Source organism: Typopeltis vanoorti, chromosome 2, assembly GCF_054136105.1.
Source record: "Typopeltis vanoorti isolate ZY-2024b chromosome 2, IOZ_Tvanoo_1.0, whole genome shotgun sequence".
In the NCBI taxonomy this organism is placed as follows: Eukaryota; Metazoa; Arthropoda; class Arachnida; order Uropygi; family Thelyphonidae; genus Typopeltis; species Typopeltis vanoorti.
Window position 1 is genome coordinate 43027846 of NC_143550.1, and position 21240 is coordinate 43049085.

Below are 21240 nucleotides of genomic sequence, written 5' to 3' on the forward strand. Positions count from 1 at the left end.
ACTGTATAAAACAGCCAAAATAATCAACTACCAAAAATACTCTTAAAATTATTAGAACAAATGCTCTCCAGTAGGAAAATAAAGGTTCATCTGAATTCATAAAAAGCAGAACATTTATCCTAGAGGATGGACTGCTGCAAGGATTTCTCCTCACCCTAGCTCTATTCAACCTGTATACAAGCAACATCCCTCCAATAGCTAGTCGAAAGTTTATCTATGTTGATGACATAGCAATTGCCACCCAAGTACTTTCCAAGACCTTGAGGAAACACTGAGCAAAGATCTGAGCTCACTGCAAAACAGTACTTTGAAAGCTGGGGACTATCTCCTAACCCCAGCAAAACTGTTGTTTCAGCTTTCCACCTAATCAGAATGGTCATAAAAAACTAAAAATAAAATTTTGCAGCAGGACTGTAATCCATCATGTCACACTTGACCATAGTCTAACATACTAGAAACATTTGGAAAAAACTAAGTTAAAGATATCTGCCAGCTGCAAGGAACAACATCATAAACAAGCTCACAGGCACAACTTGGGAGTGCAATGCCTTGGCTCTTAGAACAGCAGCCCTGGCTCTAGTCTTCCCAGCTGCAGAGTATTGTTTGCCAGTTGGTAGCCAAAGTCACCTCATAGCACTCGTGGACAAACACCTTAGCATAACAATGAGAAATATCTCTAGTACCTTGAGATCTACTCGTCTCAATTGGTTACCTGTTTTCTTTTTCACATCACTCCTCCATGCTTCAGAAGAGAAGTTACCATCAAAGAAATAAATAAAAGCAGAAATAACATGTATCCTCCTATACATCAAAATATGTCTCCACCTCCAGCTTTCCACCTTACCTTCAGATATCCCTTTTGGTTTGCAGAAATACTAGATGATGGTCCCCAGGAATGGAGGAAAAGACTCTGGAGCAAACTGCAAACAAATGCATGATTACAGATTCAACTATTACACCACCAGAATTCAAACTACTTCAAATTCTTTGGAACCAGAAAACTGATTTAGGATCAGACAAAGCTACTGGTGCTCACTTATTACATCTGTGGGGAATTTTACTCTTTTGTAGCATGTGTGTGTGTGTGTGTGATGCTATACATCATATCACTGATGAGTGCCTCACACTCTACTTCCCTGAAGGTCTCAGAAACTTGCATTTACTCCCAGACAGTGCCATCGATTGGTTAACTGAATTGTCAGTCTAGTTTTGCTCATTAATTTCTTGTATTTTCCCCATATGCTAAATAAATAAATAAATATGAATCGACACATTTTTCATACTTTCAACTTCTTCTCTCAGTACTCCCATTTTCCTCTTTGATACCCTAATCTCACTCAAGATTCCAGATTCTCCATATCTTCAGGCACACTATCTAATTTCAAGTGTTGCCACTTTGCATTTACCTTTCTCTCTTGCAACCACATTATTTCTGTCTCTGCCTGCATTTCTCATTTCCACTATACAACCATCGTTTCCGCTGAAACCACACAGACAGTGATATTGAAGTCACACAACTTTTCCCATTGTCTACATTTCATGAAAACATGCACTCTCCCATCTCTTACCTGACACATTTTTAAATGACAGGAAGTATACATGCCATAGAGCATGCTACAGTATGGCACAAAAAAACAGTACTGAATAACTACAACAATATATATTATGGAGAAAACAGGTGTCAAAGTTCATTGGTTTTTTTTTTTTTTTTTTTTTTTGTGCTTATACTGTATAATATTTTGCAAAATGTACAAAATGTAATCCTTAAGTGGTGGCAGATTGGGTGATGGTGTATTAGTAAATGGAGATACAGTGACTGCCATAATCGATAGGAAGAAATGCGGTAACACACAAAGCAATGTATCAGAAAAGTATTTCAAACTCAAAAAACTGAGGCATGATTAATTCAGACTAAAATTATCATAAAATTATTAATAATTAATATCAAAAGTTATATTTTTTCTTTTCACCTCATATTACAGAACATCAAGCTTCTCAGCTCCCTAGTGGGCAATCCAATTCCTTAAGTAAAATCATATGTGGAAAATAAAGGAATTTAATATAAACTACTAATATTTAGTGATGAGTGCATCATCCAAGTGAATATGCAAAATATGTCTGTAACCTCTGTGTATTCCTTCCTTTCAAATTATAATGAAGCAAGAAAGAAATGCACAGAAGTTACAGAGTGCTTCTATTCTGCTGCCCCTCTGGCCAGTCAAGTATACTATTAGTTCTCAAGAATACTCTTGGTTCCTAGGGAACCTGTAGGAACTGAGAAGATTGACATTAACACAGCTATAAACAAAAATAGCATAAAAGGCAAAACAGTGCAAAGCTCTCTTTACAAGATGTAAGAGTATATGGTACAGAGAAGGTTTAGAAAGAAAAATTACTAAATTAAAACTAAATGAACACATTTGTATATATAGATGTAAAATAAAAAGATTAGTGTCATACAGTGAATAGAAAGTATATGCAAGATATGGAAAAAAATAAAAAAACAATCTTGTAATATATATAAATATCTGAAGAGCAGAATATCTTTTCTCTCACCACTCCCTCACTTCAGCAGATCCTTCACAGACTCAAGCAAGTGAATCTGTTGAAGGAAGTGGGGAAAGTGTGTGTGTGTGTGTCTGTGTGAGCATTGCAGAAGATAAATAATACAGAGTGTTTCAAAAAGAATGACCCCATTTCAAATAATTATATTTAATAATGAAGTTTTAATATTTATATTTAATAATCAAGTTTTTAAAGATATACAAGGTGTTTCAAAAAGAATGTTTCACATTATTTTTGAAACACCCTGTATTATAAATGAATATTGGATTATTGGTGAGAATTCAAAGTTGCTATTTCAAAAAATTTATAAATTTTTAGATGATCATTCTGATTAAGATTGGATTGATTATGAAGAGTCTCTTAAATTATTATTATTATTATTATTTCAGACAACTCCAAGGAGTCAACAGACTCATCGAGGGAGGCCCTAACATCAGTCAAGAACAACTATTCGACATTCACACAGCATCTATCATACCTCGCCTTGAACTCATTCACATTCATAGTACCCACAACAGACTCTGGCAGTGTATTCCATTCATTCACCACTCTCCAAGTAAAAAAACCTAGCTCTAACACCCTTGCTAACCATATTCTTGCCCAGCTTCCATGTATGGCTCCTAGTCCTCCCACCACCAGTCCTATTCTCAAAAATATCTTCTGAATTAATCTAATAGAAACCCTTCAGTAATTTGAATGTCTCAATCATATCCCCCCTTTTTCCACCTATCTACCAATTTTTGCAACCCACAAATCTTCAACCTGTTCTCATAAGGTTCATTCCATAGACCTACAATTATCTTGGTTACTCGTCTCTGGATCCTCTCCACCTCCTCCCCATCAAGAAGAAACCCTGGTGCTCATATCTGGGGTCTTATCAAGGCTGGATACAGAGGAACAATAACTTGTTTGTCTCTGCTTGTTAAAGTATTTTTCAGGAATCAAGTGATTTGATGAGCTGGTTTAGCCACTTTTGTGATGTGCCCCCTAAACTTCAACTCCCTATTCACCAACACTCCCAAATCCCTGGCCTCATCAATCTCCTGGAGTACGGTTCCACCAATGTGATATACTGCTGCTAATCTTTTCACCCCAAAATGCATAACCTACATTTTGCCACATTAAATTGACATCCATTCTCCTTAGCCCAGTCCTCCAAACTATCCAAATCATCCTTCAAAATTTTGACATCCTGTGCACTCACTATAGCTCTACCCAACTTTGCATCATCAGCAAACAAGTGAACACTTCAGATCCTTTTTCTCAGATCCTTTCCTATATCGTTAATGAACAAATTGAAAAGTAGTGGTCCAAGAACAGAACCCTGCGGAACACCACAAGTCACAAGCCGTCTTTTGGACTCTACTCCTGAATAAGCCACTCTCTGATATCTCTCCATCAACCACCCTCCTATCCATCTTACCAACCCTATACCCATCCCCATATACTGCAGTTTACTGATTAGCATTCCATGTGGTATCCTGTCAAAGGCCTTAGCAAGGTCCAGTAGAATCACTGTAAACCCATTACCCTCATCCAGTTCAGCCGTTACTGTGTTATAAAACGTGAGCAACTTACTGAGGCATGATCTACCCTTCACAAAACCATGTTGTCCCCCATACAGTATCCCATTTTCATCTATCCAATCCTGTATTTTTCTCTTGACTAATTTCTGCAAGACCTTGACAACGATTCCTGATATGCTAATTGGTCAGTAATTTACAACAGCAGGTCTTGGAACCTCCTTTATGAACTATTTTCCCCTCTTTCAACCCCCTTGGGACTAACGTAGACCCGAGAATCAAATTAAACAAAATGGTCAAGGGCACTGACAATTCGTTAGCCACTTCACGTACGACACGAGCTGGTATACCATCCAATCCCACAGATGTATTGACATTGAGGTTTTGTAATAGACTACTCAGCTCCATTTCATTCACCACAATTCCCGTATAATCTATTGGTTCATTCATTCCTGCAATGTCACCACCTGGATGATATATTCTTGCAAAGTGCTTGCTCAGTAATTCAACTATATCAACTGATTCGGTTACCTCCCTACCATCAGCATTCTTTAAAATCATTCTGCCATATACATTTTTTCTTTTACTTGCAACATATCGAAAAAACTGTTTGGGATTCTCTTTACCTACATGGCTAAATGTTCTTTCATAATCCATCTTTGCTTTTCTTACCACACTCATTACCCTTCTGGCCTGCACTTTATACCGTTCATGTGCCTACCGGTCACCTTTCTCCTTAAATTCCCTCCATAGTTGTTTCTTTTTTTGCAGCTCAAGCTTAATGATGTTATTCATCCATTTAACCCCTACTTAATTTATTATTCGGACTCTAGGTATACAGTCAGCCATTACCTCATGTGAACACCTCCTAACTGCCTCCCTCCCATGCACTATCAACATCTAGCCCTTGCAGCTTTACATGCCATGGCACTGAACCAATCAAACTCCTAAGCTTGTCATACTTACCAGCCCGATAATTCCACATGTACCCTGTCTTAATTGTAAATTCTACACCTTTAGCCACCTCCCAAGTCAAGACCCTATGATCACTCTCACCAATTGGTGGCAACATTATCATATTCGTTACAGCCAAATTCTCAGATGCAATTACTAGGTCAAGCACTCTCTGACCCCTAGTATTTTCCATTACATGCTGTTGCAGATAGTTATCCCTTAATAATTGCATAAAATCCAATTCCTTCCTCCCATGTGTCCTCTCCTCCTTCCAATCAATGTTACCATAGTTGAAATCACCCATAATAATTACCCTCCTTCCACTCATTTCTTCTATTTGCTTATGCATACTATCTCCACCATCTATTCCCTCACCCGGTCTATAGCAGCACTCAACTGTATATTTTGTTCTGCTAGTTTCAATCTCACACCAAATAGCCTCAAATGTGCTCTTTTCATTATCCTGCAGTTCCACTTCTATTCTCCTTGGCTGTAGCTCATCAGCTATCATCAATAACACTCCTCCCCCATTTTATTCTCCCTGCCACTCCTGGACACACCATACCCCTCACATTCAATCCCACTAGCTATATCATCTTCTGTCAGCCATGTTTCACTAATGCCAATAACCTGTGGTCTGGAAGTGCCAACCAAGGCCAAAAATTCTTCCTTTTTGTTCCCAATACTTCTGGCATTAGTATACATGAATTGCAGAAGCCCATTTATTCCATCCCTATTTTGATGCCTTATACCAACTATCCCATTCTGATTCGTAACTTGCCCAAGTGAGTTACGTAACGACAACTTTAGGGAGACAGTTGAGTGTATGAATGTGTGTAATTTGAAGTCTGCTCCCCCCCCCATTAATAATTCTAGTTTCCCTAATTCTGCACATCCACTTCCACTACATTCGACAACACCTTTTTAAGTCTCCGTAGACCAAATTGATTCAAATATAAATCATCCATCTTATATAAATCCTTTTGCCCATCGAACTCACTCCATACATCCACAAATTCCACACCACTTGTCCTACATAATTCACGCATAAAGTCATTTGCAATTATGGCCCTCCTTCTATACTCTTCACTTTCATACCGTGGCAACAGACTCACCATCCTAACTCTCCCACTCTTCTCTTTTGCTACCTCAAGCAATTCCTTCACATCCACACTCATAGCCATTTTGTCTCCTTTCAAATCATTTATACCTACCACTATCAATTCTTTCACCCGCTGCTTTTGCATTCTAATTGACTCGCTTACATCCTTAACGTTCGCACCAGGTTGGTATGAATTATATTATAATTATTATGATTCAGGCCTCCATAAAGTCAAAAGACTAATTGTGGGAGACCCGCCCTAGAAAACACAAAGTCAATTATACCATCCCTTGAACTCATTAACTGTTTGTGCTCTCACCACTCTATCAGGCAATGCATTCCATGGTTTAACCACCATCCATGCAAAGAAACCATTCTTACCCTCTTGCTCACAGCTTCCTTTTGTAACTTCCAGGGATTCTTCCTGTTCCACCAACTCTCCAGTCTCAACCCTGTAACTACCTCTAAACAGTTTAAAAGTCTAAATCATATCACCTCTCCTTCTTCCAAACTCTGCAGTCCACATTCACTCAGCCTGTCTTCATAACTAACATTATATAGTTCTGATACCATCTTTGTTATTCGTGTCTGCACCTTTCCCACAGTTAATTTATCCCATTCAAATCCTGGGGACCAAATTTGACAACAATTGTCCAAGTGCAGTCTAATCAGAGCTTTATACAATAAAACGACAACTTTTTTTTTTATCTCTGTAGGTCACCATTCTTCTCAGTATTGCAGCAATCCTCTGGGTAACCTTCACCACCTTACAATATGTTCCCTGAATTTCAGGTTTCTATCAATTATCACCCCCAGATCTCTTGCCTCCCCTACTTCCTCCAGTACAGTTCCTCCAACAGAGTATGCAGCCTCCCATCAATGTATCCCAAACTTCAAGATTTTACATTTAGCTGCATTAAACCAAGAATCTCATTCATTTGTCCATCAGTCCAGTTTATTCAAATCCTCTTGCAGGGTTACCACATCTGCACTATTACTAATTACTCTTCCCAGCTTCACATCATCTACAAACAACTGAATATTCCCCTGCAATCCATTGATAATTTCATCGGTGAGCTATGGAAATTTTAACAAGGGGCTTATTCAAATCCTCTTGCAGGGTTACCACATCTGCACTATTACTAATTACTCTTCCCAGCTTCACATCATCTACAAACAACTGAATATTCCCCTGCAATCCATTGATAATTTCATCGGTCAGCTATGGAAATTTTAACAAGGGGCTCGCATTGTTGAGCAAAAAAAAGCTGTATTTCACACAAAAACTTTTATTAATACAGCTTATGTGCAAATGCCAATCAACCTGTAATGGCTATAATTTTTAAACAAATATTTCAGGATCTAAACATGAAATATTTGCACACAATCATCTGTGTTAATTTATCTTACACAAGAAAAACATTTTTTTAACTATCAAAATATAATAAGAATAAAATCTTTTATAATCGCACATATGCAAAAGTCTGCATTTATCATAAACAAAATAAATTTGTTTTGTTTGTGATAGAAGTTTTTATGATAAACAATCTATAAATAATAAATAAATATTATCTAAACATAACGTATGTGCTTATTTTATTTTCAAACTTGGCTGCATTCGTTATAGAGGAGTTAAAACAATAATTCCAAATAATCTATACACTGCCGAATAGACTAATTTTTGTTAGGTTACTGTATGAGTTTGTTGCTTAATATAGTTCAAAAAATTATGTTTTTTTTTGTTTTTTTTGAAAAAATAAAAAAGTAAACAAGAACAAGGGGGTCGTAAATTTGAGAAAAATTTAACAAAGGGCTCACACGAGCCCCTTATAGATCACCACTGAATGTTATTGATATAAAGGTTAAACAATACAGGTCCCAGCACTGAGCCCCATGAGCCCCCACTTGTAACCTTCTGCCTCCTTGATATTGTCCCACCATACACAACTCTCTGATACCATATACAACATCTGAACTTGTTCAGTATGAGAGTTGGGGGTGCATATCATAACTAGCAATTAATTATCCTCCAACTGAGCCATTAGAAACTTGTGCAACCAACATAACTCCAGGCATTGCTGGAGTCCCAAGCACTCCAGATATGGAATGATGTACTTCATTATGAGAAGAACATGCAATTTAAATTAGAGGGGGAATCAGATTATGAAAAATGAAGAGGACTGGCAACTATCAGGCAAGAAGTTCCTAACTACTATAGAAACTAAAGTATCATATCACTAAGGAAAAGAAAGAATACCTCATTATAATCATTAATAACCACAATATGCCTCAGTCCCAAAGCCTTAAACAGTCGAAATGTTCTTGGCAACGAAGCACACTGAAAGTAAGGAGGGAAAAGTAAATTAAATTGCTTCAATATACAAATTAACTTCTTACAGATTATCTGATTAAAACAATTAAAGAACTTCGTAATTTTGTTAACAAGGAAACTTAACTATACATATATTCAAAAAAATGGATAAAATTTTTGTTCAATTATCATAGGCCCAAAATGCAAGCAAACATAATGAAAAATTATCTTTTCTTTGATTGTATAACTTTAATTTAAAAAAAATAATTACTCAATGTTTTCATCTTTATATTATGGTCATCATTATGAATATAAATATACACACACACTCATAGATATATACAACAGATGCATACTACATTATGATTCACTGCAGTGTGCCACAGCATTACTACTTTAGTCTAAACTAAAAATAAGTGAGCAACATCAATAGCTATTGGCTGGGGTTTAATTCTCTGGAGTGCAGGTATTTCACAGTCCTATTATCTTGCTTGAAGAACAATGATTACCTGTAAGTGTTGGCCTATGGTTCTGTTTTTGCTGATTTCTATATCCAGTATGTGTGCTTCGTGTTATGCTATTTTGTGCTTGGAGTTCTATTCAGGCCTATTCTTTTTCAATAGTGTTATATGAGTTGCTCATGACTTATTTTTCAAGGTATTAACAACACCACAAACACTTTTAACAACAAAGATGTTTTATTAACGCTAATATTTCGCTCATTTTCAACTCAGCATCATCAGAGCACAACACACATGTAAACGCGACAGTGAGTGAGTGAAACAATATAATTGCAAAAGACAAAAGATCTAAAGTCCTATTTTTTGGCACCCTCTAACAAAAAAAAAAAACAAACAAACAGCAGTTATCCAGGAGTTTTTCTTAGGATAACCGTCTCCCAAATTTTTGGCAAATTAATGCAACCATATTTGTTAAGGTTGGGAGAATTCTTCAAAGCCATTGCTGACTCAAAAAGTAATCTTTCAGATCTATAACGACTCCTAAATAGCACATTCGTTTTCCTCCATCTAATCCTGTGTGAAGGAGTGTCCAAAGCGTGGTCTGCCAGTCCCGACTTGCCATAATAATAGTAGCGAATGTATCTTTCATGTTCTTCCAGGCGGATGTTCACTGATCTTCCTGTTTGCCCATAATAGGCCAAATCACAGTCACACGGAACTTCATACACTCCTGGGTGTGCTAAAGGGTGAAGTTTATCCTTAGGCCAGTCGATCAGAGTTGCCAGCTTGACATGAGGTTGGAAAGTGGTGCGAAAGCCATGTTTCAACAATACTTCGGCTATCTTTTCCGATGTACCTCTGATATAGGGAATAGAAATGGTGATGTTGTATTCTTGTGTATTAGGGGAGGGCAGAGTAATGGGCCTATGTAGTATTTTATCTATTTTGTAGGGATTGTACCTGCGCCATACGTTCTTAGCCAACGGCTAAGAACGTATGGCGCAGGTATTGGAGTTCAGTGGTCAGAGCTGCATCGTTGGAACAAATGGCTCTGGCTCTGTGTGTAAGTGTTTTTAAAATGCCGTACTGTTGGACTGGATGATGATGGGATTGTTTATGTAGGTATCTTCCTGTGTGTGTAGGCTTTCTGTAAATAGAAAAAGATAGTGAACCATCTGAAAGGCGGGTGACTAATGTGTCAAGAAATGGTACAGTTATTTGATTCTTTTTCTACTGTGAAGTGAATTTTGGGGTGTTGGCTGTTTAGGTAGGTGACAAAAGCATCCAAATTGTCTTGTCCATGGGGCCAGATGGCAAACACATCATCTACATAGCATAACCACACTTGTGGCTTGTATGTAGCTGTGGTAAGTACTTTGTTTTCAAAGTGTTCCATGTAAAAATTTGCTAACGGGGGGGAGAGGGGGGAACCCATAGCAGTACCATTAATCTGTTTGTAGAATTCCCCCTCCCCCATGTAAAGTAACCTGCATTCATGGTAAATTGAAATAATTCAAAAATATCTGGGGGAAATTTAGACTTGATTAAATTATACATCGAGACCCTACGATGTCTCAAAAGAAAAAAGTCTGAAAATTACTGAAAAAAGTGACATCATGGCCCAAAGAAATCATCAGGAAAATAAAACCAATTCATGTTAAACCACCCTGTATTTATGGATTACCAAAAATCCACAAAACTAATATTCCCCTACGCCCCATAGTTGATAGCATAGATAGTCCCACATATAAACTGGCCTGGCATTTAGCCAAGTCGCTTGCCCCCCCCCCCCCCCCTACTGGCAACTCGTCTACTTTTGTGAAAAATAAAGTTTTTAGTTGTGTATTTCTCTTTAGTTGTTTATTGGTGCGTAATCAGATATCAGGTTGGGAGAACATGATCTATTTAAGAGAGTAGATTGGCGAATAACTTTTTATAGAAAAGTAGCTGGCGTAGTAAACAAAGTTGAACACCACTGATGTATAGCATTATACACATGTTTGAATATCACATCAGCTCCTGCTGATGAAATATCCAAATTGAGATCTCATCAGTGGGAACCAGACCTAAAAGGGTGTGCGCTTTGCATTATGGGATACTAGGCAATTAATATGAAGTTATTAGCCTCTATATATTACCTAGTCATGAAGATACTCCACAAGAAAACCTTGTTTGCTTATTTGGATAAAGGATTAACAAAAAATATAATTTCTTGCTATCTTTAATTTAATGTATAACCAAGTGAAAAAGCTTTTGACCACTAGTTCTTATCTAGAGCATCTTAATAATGTGTTACACCTTTTCACTCCTTGTATGTGAGAAATATGTGAATTATGTGTAAATTTAATCTTGGTATCTATTCTGGGTCTGGTTCCCACTGAAGGTATTTAATAATATTTGTCATTGGGTTTGCCTGCTTCCTGGGGAAGTGGAGCAGTTCAGCTCAGTGGCTGGTTTTTGCCTGTCACTGAGTAACATTGCCGATGAGTTTACTTCACTGGAGTAATCCATGTCAGGAGTAATGAACTTAGTAGTGAAACCTTTCGGATTTTGATGATCACTCAGAGTTTTTCAAGAGGTATCCCTGCACTTTAACAGTACATCAATAAAGGTTGAAATTCGGTCTCTAGTCTTTGGTCAAGTGTTTTACTTCTGACCCAGCTCTCAGATCCATAAGTTAAAACTGGTTTGAACACTGTCTTGTATACAGCTAATTTAGTGTTCTGACTTATTTCTTTCTTATTCCATATGAATTTATTCAATTGACTTCCCACCATACCAGCTTTGCTGATTCTGTTGTCTATTTCTATATTTAATTTACCATCTACAGTAAAAATCGTGCCTAAGTAGCTGAAATGTTTTACTTGTTCCACAGGTTCTCCATTCACAACACAGTTGACATTTTCAATGATTCTGCCTATTTTCATTGTCTTTGTTTTTTTTTAATGCTGACTGTCATACCATATCTATTACAACAGCTATTCAATTTAGTCAGAGAATCTTGCAGACTTGTAGCGGATTTATTTAGAAGTATAACATCATCCTCATAAAGCAAAGAGCTGACATTAACATCTCCAATTTTGATATCAGGTTTAATACCACATTCCTTCATAATGTGATCCATATAGATAATGAATAACAGAGGGGATAATGTACATCCTTGTCTCACACCAGATTTAACATTAAACCATCTTCCTGTACTTCCTTCAATTCTAACTGTTGACTTACAACTCAAATAAAGACTAAGTATTGCTTGGTATAATTCCCCATTGACACCATATAACTGCAGTGTATTGAATAGCTTCTCTTTTGGCACCTTGTCATATGCCTTTTCCAAATCGACAAAACTTAAATACAGATCTTTGTTGTATTCCCATGCTTTCTCGACTATTTGTCGTAAAGTGAAGATCTGATCCTGACAGCCTCTATTTGGCCTGAATCCAGCTTGTTCTTCACCAAGCTTTTCTTCCACAATTCTTCTCAACCGTTTCTCAAGTATACTTGCATAGATCTTGCCAGGAACACTCAGTAGGGAAATACCTCTGTAATTCTCACATTCAGTTTTATTTCCCTTTTTATATATGGGTACTATGAGGGCTCTACTCCAATCATCGGGAATTCGTCCCTCTGTCCAGGCTTTCTGAACTATGCAGTGCAGCCACTGTAAGACTTTTATACCAGCATACTTCAGCATTTCTGGTCGAATATCATCTACTCCTGCTGCCTTTCCACATTTCAAGCCTTTGATGGCTTTTTCTACTTCAAGTATGGATATGTATTCCTGACTGCATTCCTGGTCAGTGTGCTGTCATCACTGCTTGTTTCATTTAGCAGTTTTTCAAAGTAATTACTCCATATTTCAAGGATATCTTTTTCTACCGTTTTCATGTCACCTTTATCATCTCTAACTCCTTTTACAGCACTCTTTCCTCCATTCCTAAGCTTCTTCAACAACCTCCAGAATATTTTGCCACCTTCTTGATATTTATTTTCTATATTCTTGCCAAAGTCCTCCCATGACTTTTGTTTAGCTAGTTTTACACACTGTTTAGCTTTCTTACATTTGTCTCTGTATTCTGTAAGAGTAAAAGCTGACTTATTTGCCAGGAACTTTTGATATGCTTTCTTCTTTTCCTTTACTGCCTCTTTAACTTCCTGTGTCCACCAGGCTGTTCTGATTTTTTTATCCTTGCACACAACCTAACCACATGCTCTCTGGCAGAATCAATCAATGTTTTCTTCAGAGTTTGCCACTGAATCTCCAAGGTTTGATTCCTGTTCTCAAACTCTTTCATTTTCTTTTCAATAATCTTTCTGTATTTTAGTCTACAGTTCACATCTGAGAGCTGCTCAACTTCTATTCGCTTTAAAACTTTCTTACATGTTATTCTTTTCGATATGAAATTCAATTTTATCCTGCTCAAGACTAAATAGTGATCACTTCCAATTTCAAATCCTCTGTACACTGGTGTCCTGCACCAGGGAGAAAACATCACTATCAACAATAACATAGTCAATGAGACTTTTCTTATTCCTAGCCTCTTCTCTCCATGTGAATTTGTGCACATTTTTATGTTGGAACATGGTGTTAATAATAACCAGTCCATGTCCTGAGCAGAAATCCAACAGATATTTGCCATTATTATTAGCTTTGCTCTTTTCTCCAAATTTTCCCAAAATATTTTTGTATGTCTCACAATCATTTCCTACTCTGCTATTTAGATCCTCAACAAGGACTAACTTTTCCTTTTTCATTGTGTCAGTTGCTTTTTCTAAAGCCTCAAAAAATTCCTCCACTTCTACCTTAGTAGAACCTTCTGTGGGACCATAGGCACAAATAAGTCTCATTGTCCAGTTCCCCATTCTCATATTTGCCCACATTACTCTACTTGAGATTGACTGCCATTCAAGAAGATTAGCCTCGTATTTTGTGTTGAATACTATGGCTACTCCTTCTTTTCCTTGATTGTCATTGCCTGAATATAACATTTTGTATTTATTGCTGAGAAAGATCTCACCAGTTTTGGTCTTTTTTGTTTCAGTCACCCCTATTATTTCGATCTGGTACTTATCTAATTCCTCAGCTAGCTCCATTTCTTTGCCATTCAGGCTTCTTACGTTGATAGTACCAATCTTTAACTCTGGTGATGTTGAGTTGGGGTTTGTTTTCAGATTTGTTCCAGTAGCTGACTTTTCGCTGTTCGCTCTGGTTCCCTGGCGAAAAAAACGGGGGCCTTGTTTAACCGGGCGACGCCCCAGCCGGCATGAAATTTTGTCATGTTGTACCATCATTTTTTATTTTGGTTTAACCAATAAGAATACAGTTTGGTCAGCTAAATCCAAAGTTGGCAGCCCCCCCTTCTTGTTCGTTCAGTATCCACATAGATACACAACAGGGTGCACCACGAGAAGGTGAGGATTGGACATTAGGTCAGAAGCCCTGGTCGGTTCTCCGCATTCCTTTAAAGGCTATGTGGAGGTCTCTTCTCAGTTATACAGCTTTGACCCTTAAGCACCCCTGGTTTTCTCAAAATCAAAAACCATATCTCTTTAATCCTCATGTTTGGGCTTATACATTGATTATCCAGCATCATATATTGTTTCAGGAAATTGAAAATGTATTTTTTAATCAATAAAATTATTTACTTATTTTCGTATATTTCACCGAAGTCAAATCAGCATCATCAGTGATTAATACATTTGTATTAGACATGTGAACGCAAGCACACTTCAGTAATAAAGAAGAACAACTAGAGAGAGATGCAGGAAGACCTAAAGAAGGTAAACCTAGTGGTGGAATTGGAATATGGCCACTCCAGATTAGCACCTGTATACCCAGCACAGGATCTGTTGTAAAAAAACCACCTTACTACACCCAAGCAAATTCAAGTTCGAGAGACTTTTCCTCCAATCAGCTGCAGCTCTCACCAACTATTCCAACCTAAACAAATATGGCTGCATCAGACTCCCCTGTCATATGGGAAACCCTCATCTGCAGACAGTCAACCCAATGACAAAGAACACCTAACTGAAGCCAATAGGTGTAATTGTAGGACTTCAGGTCTTTCTGCATCTCTCCAGTTTTTCTTCTTTATTACTCAAGTTTGCTTGTGTGCACATGTCTAATACAAGTGTATTAATCTCCAATGATGCTGATTTGACTTTAGTGAAATATAGGATAATAAGTAAATAATTTTATTTATTAACAAACAGGTTGTTAATTTTCTGAAACAATATATGATGCATATCTATTTTAAGATATAAATACAATTGTTTTTAAAAACATGGAGGATATTATGGGTCCAGCCATAAATATAGCCAAATATAGAAAAAATAACTTAAAATAGTTCTGAAATTTACCAGAGAGCTTATGAGAATATAACCTTAAGAGTTTATCTTATTACCTTTTGCAATACTTTTGTTAAATATCATGGAAATCCAAGGCATCGTAAGTGAACTCTCGGTAGGTGCATAATCGATTGCTAAAGTATAAAACCAAAGTCTTCCATTTGGCATAGCCAAGATATTAAAATAGTGGATATTATGGATCAAGCCATATTTTAATAAAACAATTCAATGATTAAAATGGATGTCCATTTTAATAATGCTGACTTACCACAGTTCTTCCCCCCCACACACACCCATAAATGTCCACTGTATGTAACTGAGTGTCACAGAAATAAGTTATGTGCAACCATCTGTATTTGTTGAATGAATGCACATACAGGTTGTGACCACAAAACATTTCCAGAAAGCACTTTGAATAATAAAGCTTATTATAACATTTTAGATACTTAGAATGCTTAGGTGGATGTGCGGTGTGACCAGAAAGGATCGTCTGAGAAATGACTATGTGAGGGGAACAGTGAAAGTTATGAACTTAGGAGCGAAGATACAGGAGACAAGGTTGAGATGATTTGGTCATGTGATGAGGAGGGAGGATGAATATGTGGGAAGAAGGGTCATACAGATGGATGTGCAAGGAAGGAGGAAGCATGGACGGCCAAAGAAGAGATGGAGGGAGCTGGTAGAAGAGGATTTGAGGATGAAGAACTTGGATGTGGTGACAGCCCAAGACAGGAGGATGTGGAGAAGACTCATCATCAACAGTGATCCCACTTAAGTGGGAGAAGCTGCACAAGAAGAAGAAGAATAACATTTTAGATACTATAATTCTGCTTACATTGTTGAAGCTGAAAGGGTGATTCGAGGAGAGAATTTTGAAAACTTTATACTGGCTGTGAATGTTTTGGAACAACAAACAAAGCTCATCAGCATGATTATAAATGAAGTAGCTACTGCTTTCGGGAAGTGATTATATAAGATTCCTGTATGTGCATCATATCTTGAATTGTTTTCAACTGTTGTCATGTACTGGGTGATTATAAAATAATGTCAAGTGTTCAGAGCCCTCTAGCGAGTAATGTATTGGACGAAACACACCAATATTCGTAGATGTACACAGTGGAACATGGGGATTCGATTTAACGAAAAAAAAAGTAACAAAAGTCACCAACAGGGGAAATTTTGCCGTAATTTACCAAGTAAAATGCATTAATTTGCATTATCGCGTTTCTTGTGAGCGATTATTGAAAGCCTGTAAGATTTCTTATCATTCATAGACGAACTGCTTTTCGATGTTTCTTACCTTACGTGAGCGTGCTTTGTTAGTCAAACTCTATTATCAGCGGAACAATAATGCCAGTGCTTGTCTTAGTGATTTTCGGTGGATGAAAAATTTAAGGAAAGGACCGATTAGCATAACAAACTTATGAAAACTGATTCAACGAATTCAAACTACTGGAACTCTAGCAGTGCAGGTAGGCAGGGGACGCAAACCAATCAATCACCAACAAGTTCAACAAGTTGCAACTGCTATTGTGGAACAGGAGATGACGAATGTGCAAGGTACCAGCAGGCACGAGCAATATCCTGGCAAACGGATATTGCATACACAACGGTATGGAAAATCCTACATCAGATGTTGAAATTTTACCCCTATAAAATCAGTCATGTTCAAGAATTGCGCCCTGGTGATGCGACCACACGCATCGACTTATCTTTGAGATTCTTAGCGCACATGGAAGTGGATGATGTATGGTCGTGGCAGATTTTATGGAGTGACGAAGTGCACTTTTATTTGAACGGTGATATTAACACATGCAACTGTCACATTTCAGCTGGAACTAATCCGCACACGCGTCTGCAGATGCCTATCCACTTGCCCAAAGTCACAATGTGGTGTGGATTTTACGGCATCTTTTATCATCGGTTCATACTTTTACGAGGAAAATCGCCAAAATGGAACAAGTGACCTGTTCCATCAATGCTAACAGGTATGCCAATATGCTACAGAACTTTGTGGTTCCACAACTGCAGCAAAGAGGATGTCTTGATTCAACTATCTTCATGCAGGATGGTGCACCACCCCACATCAAACTACAGGTGCAGCATGTTTTGCGACAACATTTCTCTGACAGAAGAACATTAGTCGTGCATTTCCCACATCATGGCCACCGAGATCGCGTGATCTCAATCCTTATGACTTTTGGCAGTGGGGATTTCTTAAAAGCATTGTGTATCAAGGACATGTACCCAATATTTCAACTATGAAAGATCGAATAACGTTACACATGAGACAAATTATTATTATTATTATTATTATTAAACAAGACCTCATGGAGTCAAAGACTCTTCTAGGAGATCCTTTTATCTCACACACATCTCATCATACCGGGTCTTAAACACATTCAAACTCCTTGCAGACACCACACTCTCAGGCAAGGCATTCCAATCATTCACAACTCTGCACGAAAAAAACCTGCTTCTCACTCCCCTACTCACACCCTCTTTATACAGTTTCCATGGATGACCTCTGGTTCTCCCCTGATCTCCCACTATTCTCTGTAGAACTTCTCCACCATTGATCTAATAACAACCCCTTACCAACTTGTAGGTCTCTATCATATCTGCCCTCTTCCTTCTCTCCACTAGACTCTACAAATTACATCTTTTCAATCTTTCCTCGTACTCGACATTCCAGAGGTCAGAAACTACCTTAGTCAGTCGCCTTTGGATCCTTTCCAACATCTCTTCATCCTTCTGAAAACCAGGTGACCAAATCTGGGCACAATAGTCCATGTGTGGCCTAATCAAAGCCTTATACAATGGAACAAGAATCTCCCTACTTCTACACGTCAGTGTCCTCCTCATCATTCCCAGAAGTCTTTGTGTTGTCTTCACAATTTTGGCGATGTGTCCCCTAAATTTTAGATCCTTATCCACTATCACTCCCAGATCTCTTATTTCCTCTACTTCCAACAATATATTCTCACCAAGCATAAATTCTGCATCCAATCTTTGTTTTCCAAATTTTAAAACCTCACATATTGCAACATTGAACTCACATCCCCATTTGCTTGCCCAATCACTCAATTTATTCAAGTCTTCTTGCAAGGCCACAACATCTTCACTACTCTTTATGGTTCATCCCAACTTTGCATCATCTGCAAACAACTGAATATCTCCATCCAAATCTTCGCCAATATCATTAATATACAAGTTAAATAGTAATGGCCCTAAAACAGATCCCTGAGGCACTCCACTAGTGACTTTCCTTTTCCTGGATATTGCACCCCCATACAGAACTTGTTGATACCTATCAGATAGCCAGTCTCCAATCCAATGCACTAATCTAATATCCAACCCCATCTGCTCTAGTTTGACTGTCAACTTATCATGAGGTACTCTATCAAAAGCTTTTGCGAAATCCAAGTATATTACTGTGTATCCTTCTCCTCCGTCCAAGGAAGCAGTCACTTTATTGTAATAAGTAAGTAGATCACTAAAACACGACCTCCCTTTAGCAAATCCATGCTGTCCATCAAAGATTATTCCATTGTTGTCAACCCAACTCTGGATCCTAGTTCTCACAAGCTTCTCCAACAACTTAACCACAACACTTGACACACAGATAGGCCTATAGTTTGATGCTTGAGTTCGATCACCTCCTTTATGAAGTGGCAAAATCTTGCCCTCCTTCCACTCCTTAGGAACTCGACCAAGTCCAAGACCCGTATTAAAAAAATATGTCAAGGCAGGTGTCAACTCTCTGGCACACTCCTTCAGAATACGTGGTGATATATTATCAAGTCCCACAGCCTTATTTACATCTAGTTTACTCAACGCCCCAAACACCTCTTGCTCACATCAGTCTTTCCTCCCCATCATCAACTGCTCTTAATCTCTCCATGAAGTCACATTCACAAGATTGAAAGATCTTTATGAACTACTCATTAAGTATCTCCACCACACATTCTGCAACAGCTGTCTTTATACCATTTCCTCCAATCAATGTCATCCTTCCATAATCATTCTTTCTTTTGCTGGCTACATATCGAAAGAACTCCCTAGGATTCTTTTTAGCTTCATTAGCTAACTGCTATTCATGCCTCTCTTTAGCTACTCTCACCAACCAAGTCACCCTCCTTGCCTGGTCTTTGTAGACCTCATGAAATTGGTTACTTCCACTTCTCTTATGCTGCCTCCACAATGCCCTTTTTCTCTGTATTGCATGCTTAATCTCTTTATTCATCCATCTCACACCTACCTTATTTAACCTTCTCATCCGTGGTATACATTTAGACATTGCATCCACTAAATATTTTTTGAAAATCTCCCAAGCTGCAGTGATCTCTTTTCCAGCTAACTCCTCATTCCATGCTACACCTGCAAGCTGTCTCCTGAGCTCTTCATAATCACCCCCCTTGTAGTTCCACATATACCCTTTTTTCACAGGGGTCCTTGCACTGCTGGCAACCACCCAAATAATCACCTCATGGTCACTTTCACCAATTGGTGGATGATTTGATACCTCATTGATAATTACATCCTCCGATGAGATGACCAAATCCAAGACCCTTAATCCTCTTGTGCCCTCTGTTACATACTGTCTGAGGTAGTTATCCCTCAAAAACTCAAGAAACTCATTTTCTTTAATTCCAGTTGCTATCTCTTCATTCCAGTCTATATTGCCATAATTAAAATCACCCATAATGATCACCCTTTTCTTATTTGCTTGGCTTATTTGACTATACATTTCACTATCACCACCATCCACATTACCAGGTCTATAACAACATCCCACCAAGTATTTGATTCTATTCACCTCTATCTCAAACCATACTGCCTCAAAACCACTGGCCCCATTTCCCTCTTGCATCTCTACCTTGTATGGACATAACTCTTTCTCTATCATCAATAGCACTCCCCCTCCCTTTTTACCCCTTCTATCCTCACGAAACACATCATACCTTTCCATCTCTATTCCTGTCAGGAGGTCATCCTCATCTAACCATGTCTCACTTATTCCGACAATCTCTGGGTGCACAGACGCAATTAGTGCAACCATTTCATCCGCCTTGTTTCTTATACTTCTAGCATTGGTATACAAACACAGCTAGTTCCACCGATACCACTCACTCGATGTGATCTCTCCATGCTGGACTGGAGCCATTTCCCTTTCTGCTTCTTCATTTTAGAACCATTTGCAATTCCATCTGTTTCCTTTTGATCCCTGATCATCCCATTACTTTCCTGCCTATACACTCTCACCTCCTCTTGGAGCATCCACCTTTCTCATGCTGTGTATCCCTGTCCACCCTGAGCCTCCCCGTTTCCCTGCTCCTCTTGCACACCCATTCTTTCATTTTCTATACTCATACCACTCACTTCTCCATTCATTTCCACTCCTTCAATCTCTCTTGTCTTACTCTCCTGCTCTTCCACATCACTCCCCTCTCAATCTGATTCATTCTCTCTATTCACTTCTCCACTTTCCAGCAGCAGTCTCTCCAAGCGACTCACACCATAACCACTCAAATGCAGTCCATCGTTCCCATACAGCTCACTTCGTCCCTCAAACTCATTCCACACATTAACAAACTGTACTCCCATCTCCTCACACATTTCAGCCAGAATATCATTCATAATCCTTGCTCTCCGCCTCATTTCACCACAATCTTACCTAGGCAACACACTGACCACCCTTCCTGTCACACTATTCTCCTTTATCTTTCCAAGCAGTCTCCTGACATTCATTTTGACATGCTCTTTGTTCTCTCTCAAATCATTTGTACCAATTAATACAATTAACTCTTTTGCTCGTTCCCGCCTCATATTCAATGCCTCAATCACTCTACTCATTTTACCGCCTGGAAAACATACCTTGTGCATTTTATCCTCTAGCACAGCTTTAATAATGGAGTCACCATACAATGCCACTCGCTCATCTTTTGTTAACTCTTTCATGCCATCATGATTTAT

General features: G+C 38.2%; 1 protein-coding gene across 1 annotated transcript in view; it reads right to left on the reverse strand.

Annotated features, from left to right (window-relative positions):
* The window catches only part of LOC150108970 (H(+)/Cl(-) exchange transporter 7-like), a 501264-nt gene that overhangs the window by 29041 nt on the left and 450983 nt on the right, over nucleotides 1–21240 (reverse strand). The window contains exon 20 of the mRNA XM_090401344.1: nucleotides 8402–8482. Coding sequence (XP_090257470.1) covers nucleotides 8402–8482 — 81 coding nt within the window. The remainder of the gene's footprint in view (nucleotides 1–8401; nucleotides 8483–21240) is intronic.